This window comes from Buceros rhinoceros, unplaced genomic scaffold (assembly GCF_000710305.1).
Source record: "Buceros rhinoceros silvestris isolate BGI_N320 unplaced genomic scaffold, ASM71030v1 scaffold14135, whole genome shotgun sequence".
NCBI lineage: Eukaryota > Metazoa > Chordata > Aves > Bucerotiformes > Bucerotidae > Buceros > Buceros rhinoceros.
Genome location: NW_010412435.1, coordinates 37,516 through 43,509, shown reverse-complemented (window position 1 = coordinate 43,509; position 5,994 = coordinate 37,516). Strand labels below are relative to the sequence as shown.

Sequence of the window (5,994 nt, the reverse complement as noted above, 5' to 3'; positions counted from 1 at the left end):
CAGCTCATTAAGGCTTTCTGTACTTTTTGCCATAGCTTCACGTTTCCATGCTATGGTTTCTCAGTTAATTCATAAAAGCCGTTTTGCTCGTTCCTCTGATCTGCAGTTGTAACAAAACAACAGGAAAACTCTGCCAGATTGACTTAAGCTGATACCAAGGACAAAACACAGGATGTTCGATACATATTCCTCTTCCTTTTACGGCTTGTGGTTCTAAGGTGAGGAAAGCTCTGAAGTTCACAGCAACGTCTGCTCTGAAAGCACTCTGTCCCAGGACAAACTCAGCCAGAGTTTCAAGAAAACGAGAGCAAAAAAGAAACCCCGAACTTCATGATTTCCACAGAGCTCAGGCATTTTGCCATGGGTCTGGGTCCTCCACCACACGACTCCTCCGGGAGCAGTGGATTTGGCTCCTCGCGGTTTGAAAGGAGTGACAAACCCGGCAGTGTTGCAGCCGGGGTAAACAGCTGGCGCGTCTTCCTTCCCGAGCAAGCGCTGGCTGCAATTTGTCTCCCTCCGGGGCAATTTTATTCATGTACGTTGGTTTGCTTTAACCCCCCAGTTCTGCGCTTCTCACAACAGGATATAAATCACTCTGCTAATGACAAATAAAAGGAGACATATACGAGGTGCTCACACTGCTGTCAATTGATGGCGGTAAATCTACGAATCAAGGCGGTGACATGGGAGAGCTAAAATAAAATCCCCAGCTTTGCCGACGAACCGACCTGGAGAACATAAACACGTTTCAGTTCAAAACACATTCTTTTATCTAGCGGGATGTAAGGCAGCCTAGTCCCAATCAAAACATCACTGCTTCCTTCGCCAAAACTTTCAGGAAAAACACTCCGCATCCTTTCAGACACAGGAGCCAGTGGCACATAACTGGAAATATTCTGATTGATAGGAAAATCTCTCCTTCCTTTGCTCATTTCCAAATCAGAAGCCATCCAGTGGAGCAAAAAGCTGAAAACAGTGAAAGAAAAAATCCCTTGATCAGGGGAACCACTGCACAGAGTGACTACAGCCTTCCCGGGAAGTGAGAGAGGCTTCACAGGAACCTGGGCTGCACTTTGGGGACACCAAATGCAACAAGTAAAGAAGGTCAGAAATTCAGACTGGTCCCGGCTTACGTGCTAGAATGGCACAAACCAAGAAAAAAAGTCACTGCTGGAGAGAGTAACCTGGAGAAGCCAGATCCCCTCTCTCTGCTGCCGCTGGGAGCCCTGTGAACCGCCTGATGGTTTGGGAGCAGCTCAAGACAGCTTGCTCAGGTGGGTCCTTCCAGAGCCTTCCCTCCACGTGTCAGCGCTGCTGGCCCTTCGCTCCAGCACGGGGCTGTGACAGCGCAGCAGACGCAGTGCCTCGGGCTGGCCAGGAAGGGGTTGCTCCAACCTAGAGACTTGATCCTGTGAGAGCTGGTAAACTTCATCCACGAAAAGAACCTGAGACTGAATTTAACTAAGAACTAACCAAGGGCTCTCTGCTAACAACGTCAAGATCAGCTTCTTCCACATCGGAAATAACACCATAACCAAACTCACAAATATTTCTTCACCTACAAACTGTCACATTTCTCTTAAGTTGCAATGTCCTGTTTTCTGTTTCATTTGAAGACCTCACCTCAGATCACATCGTTACGAACGCATCTACTCCAGGGGCCACGCATCCAGCCGGTACTTCTCGACTTTTTACACGTTCCACAAGGTGCTGAGCTGCAGTCCTCTTCCACAGTCCTTTTGTTACCAAACAACTCCACAGTCCAAAAGGAAGCTGCAATTCTCCTGCCTTCCCAGCATTAGAAATCTGCGTTAGCTAAGAAGTATCGACTATCCTACAGCTTGCCTTGGAAACAGGGCAGAAAAACACCCACCAAGTGTTAAAAATTTGAAAGCAATTTTTCCACATCAAGTGTTAAGCAAATTAACCTAAATATTCCTGGAAGGGAATTCTCTCCTCATTATTAGATTCTGCAACTTATATAAACAGAGCTATGGAAAGCTGATGAAATTTTCCACGGGTTTTTTTCGCCCAGGCCACAAAATCCAAGTCTTGCTCAGAGGGGGAGCGAAGGAGAAGGCGTTTGAGATTGCGATGTCCAGTTCTCTCTCTACATCAGAGCTTTCCACATCTGTTAACAAGTTTTGAGGGACCTACTCTGGAAGTCTCCAGGACTGTTCACATTCCCAGACAGTAAATACCACACAGGTTCCACAAGCTCTCAGTTCTTGCTCCTACCCACACAGCCCCCTGCTCCCACCGCAGCCACCCCCTGCCAGGCGTTTGAGATTGCGATGTCCAGTTCTCTCTCTACATCAGAGCTTTCCACATCTGTTAACAAGTTTTGAGGGACCTACTCTGGAAGTCTCCAGGACTGTTCACATTCCCAGACAGTAAATACCACACAGGTTCCACAAGCTCTCAGTTCTTGCTCCTACCCACACAGCCCCCTGCTCCCACCGCAGCCACCCCCTGCCTGCACTTGCCGGGCTCACAGCGCTGCCCACCCCGCCTTGCTTTGGCAGCCCCGCAGACACTGAGACCCCTCGGGGGTCCCTCGCCTCCATCCAGAGGCTTTGCTTGGGGTTATTGTCCTCCCCGGTCACGGTCAAGCCTCCTCGTGTTTGTGGGGGCGAGGACAAGGTGACTGAGGGATGCCGTGCGCAGTGGGAGCAGACAGGAGAGAAGATGCGATCAGCCACACTCACTGACTCCTGCCCTCATTCGATTGCTAAACGTTGATTTCAAAAGACTTCAAGCAAACAGCGAAACAGAAAAAAAATGCTGTTCCAGGGCAGCCTTATAAAAGCAGAGGAAGTTTCACCTGAGAAAGGGTTTTGAGATTGTAATTTTTTTTACACAGATCACATGGAAACAAACCGAAATAAACAGGGTAAAAAAAATCCAGCTGTGTCTGAGCCTGTTCAGGGCTTGTAGGCTGGGGCTTGTCCAGGCCTGCGTGGCACAGGGGCTCGGGAAAGCAGCAGTCCCTGCGGCCACGGCTATCAAACTGAGATCGTGTTTGTCTTTGATGCCCAACATACAAGAATAAACCCAAACCCCAAACTATTACAATACCAATATTCTGGGCCCGATGGCTCTCTCATGCTGGTGTTGCATGAGTAACTCAGAAGCAGCTCTATGAGCCAAGAGTTGCACCAGGGGGAGAGGGCAGAGAGGCAGCTCTTGGTACAATGATGCGCGAGAAGCATTGTCTGCCCTTGGCCTGGCAGGCAATCACCGCAGTCACACACGTACCTTGCAGGTTAACTCTGGAGACAGGCGGCTGGCTCGTTGCTGGAGATCTCCTGGGAGGCAGAAAGAACGATCTGTAAACAGGTATTGTTTTACCATTTCAAACCCACTTCATCATTTCAAACCCTGTTGGCAGTTCAAACTGCCAACTCCCACTGTTAAAAATCCTTTTTCCTACTCACAAAGGAGCCCGAAACACTTTAAAACAGTTTGGCAGTTACTGAGCAGTATCAACGGATCTGCTGGGAAAACCCCAAACCCTGGCAGGGCACACACGTGCGGGGAAGAAGGGTTACCAGGAAAGCTGTGCCACCCCCCGCACTGCCTTCACAACCCCAGGAGTCAGCACCGGCCGGTCTCGGTGTCTGGAGGGGCTGGTGGGTTGCCCAGAATCAAGGCCAGACTGGTCTGGACTGGACCCTGAAGGGATGTGGAATGCCACACCAGCGCACGGGCTGTGAGGCGATGCCAGAGGAGAGGAGGGTCGGCTTTGACCCACAGTTGACAGGCTGAACTGTACCTGGAAGCAAGTAAGACGCTGCAGTCACTAGTGAAAGCTCGGAAACAGCTAAAGGACTTTTTTTTTTTTTGACCAGCAGCAACGACTTCATCAGGCAAGTCCGGATTTCAGAAGGACCAAAAGCTGTTTGAAAACCTGGTTCAAGTCAAGCAAACAGGGTCTGACTGGAAAAAAAGGGCGCAGTGTTTCTCCAAATGTCAAGATATTTCACTGCGGGTTTTGCCAAATAAAACTGTTAATTTTTCAAGCTGAAACCATAATTCACTTGGGAAAAATGAGACTTCTTTTGGACAGAAGTTACCAAGAGTGGGCACCAAAAGCCAGGGACTCCATTTGGGGTTGAACACAGGGCTTGAGGCTGCCCCAAACCGAAACTTGGGGCTTTTGCTTCCCCTAAGAAGTTTCTGATGCATTTTAGCTGAAGCCAGATTTCCCCACGCTCTCTCCCAGCCAACCTCCCAACCCCAGTTTTTTTGAGTCAGCCACCGAGCTGAAACATCCATTATTTGCCATCTCTCCTTTGAAGCTAAATTCAAAGCAAGCGGCTCAACTCTGCAGCAATTGTAGCTCGGGGGGGTTCTTCAGAAGCTCTCCAGGAAGACCTCGCTACCCAGGTAAGATCTACAGTCCTGCCCAAACCCTCGGCCCCCGCCTCCTGGTGCACTGGCAGCACGCAGGCCGGCAGGGTCCAACCCTGCTCCTCGGCAGCAGGATCAGCGGATCTCGATCCTGACCCTGCTGCTCCCTGGGCGCAGCTCCCGCTCGCCGCCTGCCATTTCAAAGGCTCGACTTTTCCGCAGGGAGCCGCGGGACCCAGAGTCTTCGAAGGGTTCAGCACAGGGCGCGCACGTTGGGTGCCGACTTCTCTGAAAATCTGCCCTGACCTGCCTCTGCTGAGCCTTTGAAACGGCAAATCTTGAAATCTCTCAGAAACTCCCCAAGAGGGCCACTGCGCCGCGGCGGCAGCACTGCCAGCGTGTGGGGAGACGTGCTGCAGGGATCTCCGAACGCCGCGCTGAGCTGCACAGACATGTCTAGGAGGGCGGGGAGGGATGCTCAGCAGGGTATTCCCCGCTGCAGAGCCCGCAGAGGGAACAGCACTGCTGCCGGCACCCTGGAATCACGTCCTGGCCATGCCCAGCCTGGGTTCTGTGGCAGCCAGGGTGCAGCAGAGACACAGAGATCTGGGTTGGGTTCCAACAGCACTGTCCCCTCTCCGATGCCACCACGCTCAAGCGTACAGGGCTCCCACTTCCCACTCCTTCTCTCTCGCCGGCGGGTATAAAGAGAAGCAGGCGCCGGATGCTCGCTGACCGTGTCCTGGGCCGCTCCTGCCAAGCTCAGGCACTCCAAAACCATTAATCACACTCTCCTCTTTTCCAATCAGGAAACTGCCTTAAAACCCCTGACGTTAAAGGCCAAAAAATATGACAGCTAGTTGTTTTTTTTTCCTCCAGCCCTTAACATTCACATTTTCCAGCATTTCTGTAAACACATGGGACAGCATCCTCTTTTTCTTTCCCGGGCCAGGAGGGGTGGAGGAGGAGGGGAAAAAACGGGGGAGAAGGAGGGGCTATAGAAGAGCCACATTTCTCATGGTCTCCGGAGCAGAAGTTAAGTAAAGTACCACATATCATGAGACATATGATAAAATCATGAGCTGGCAGCATGGCTGAGCTGTTTGGAAACTGCGCGGGAAGCTCCTGGAAGCACATTCCGCCACGGACTTGGCCGTTTGGTGTATGAATGTTTTAAACATATAACGACTTCTCCTTTGGCTGGGCAAATGCCTTTGCACCTCCATCAAATCTGGGAACGTTTTCAAAAGGACGGTGTGAGATGCCTGTGTGTCCTACAGGTTACGCCCTCGCTTCCTTCCGGCCCTGTCCAATTTCACATCCCTCCTTAGGAACTGCTGAAAGGCTCGAGCTGTTCAAAAAGAGCAAAGCTGAAACAAATTCATTTATTTCAGCCACCTGTTTTCCTATTCACCTCCACCTTGGAACGCGACGGTTCCTTCCCATCAAAATTGGCAAACAACAATCAACGGGAGGAAAACCTCTCACCCGGATAAAATGCGGGGCTTTACGTGGAACACAAGACCATGCTGGAAGGCAGAAAGCAGAGCCCACGGTGGGCACCCGGGCGATGCCGGTCACGCTTGTGGCGGCAAAGCAAGCCCGTGGCATCTGTTTTTGCTGGCTTCTCTTCAGGAGCCG

General features: G+C 51.2%; 1 protein-coding gene across 1 annotated transcript in view; it reads right to left on the bottom strand.

Annotated features, from left to right (window-relative positions):
* Positions 1–3,258: 3,258 nt before the first annotated feature.
* LOC104493671 (cAMP-specific 3',5'-cyclic phosphodiesterase 4B-like) overlaps positions 3,259–5,994 on the bottom strand; it is a gene marked incomplete at both ends in the record, with an annotated part of 5,585 nt that continues 2,849 nt past the window's right edge. The window contains one exon of the mRNA XM_010136396.1: positions 3,259–3,308. Within this exon, the coding sequence (XP_010134698.1) occupies positions 3,259–3,308 (50 nt within the window). The remainder of the gene's footprint in view (positions 3,309–5,994) is intronic.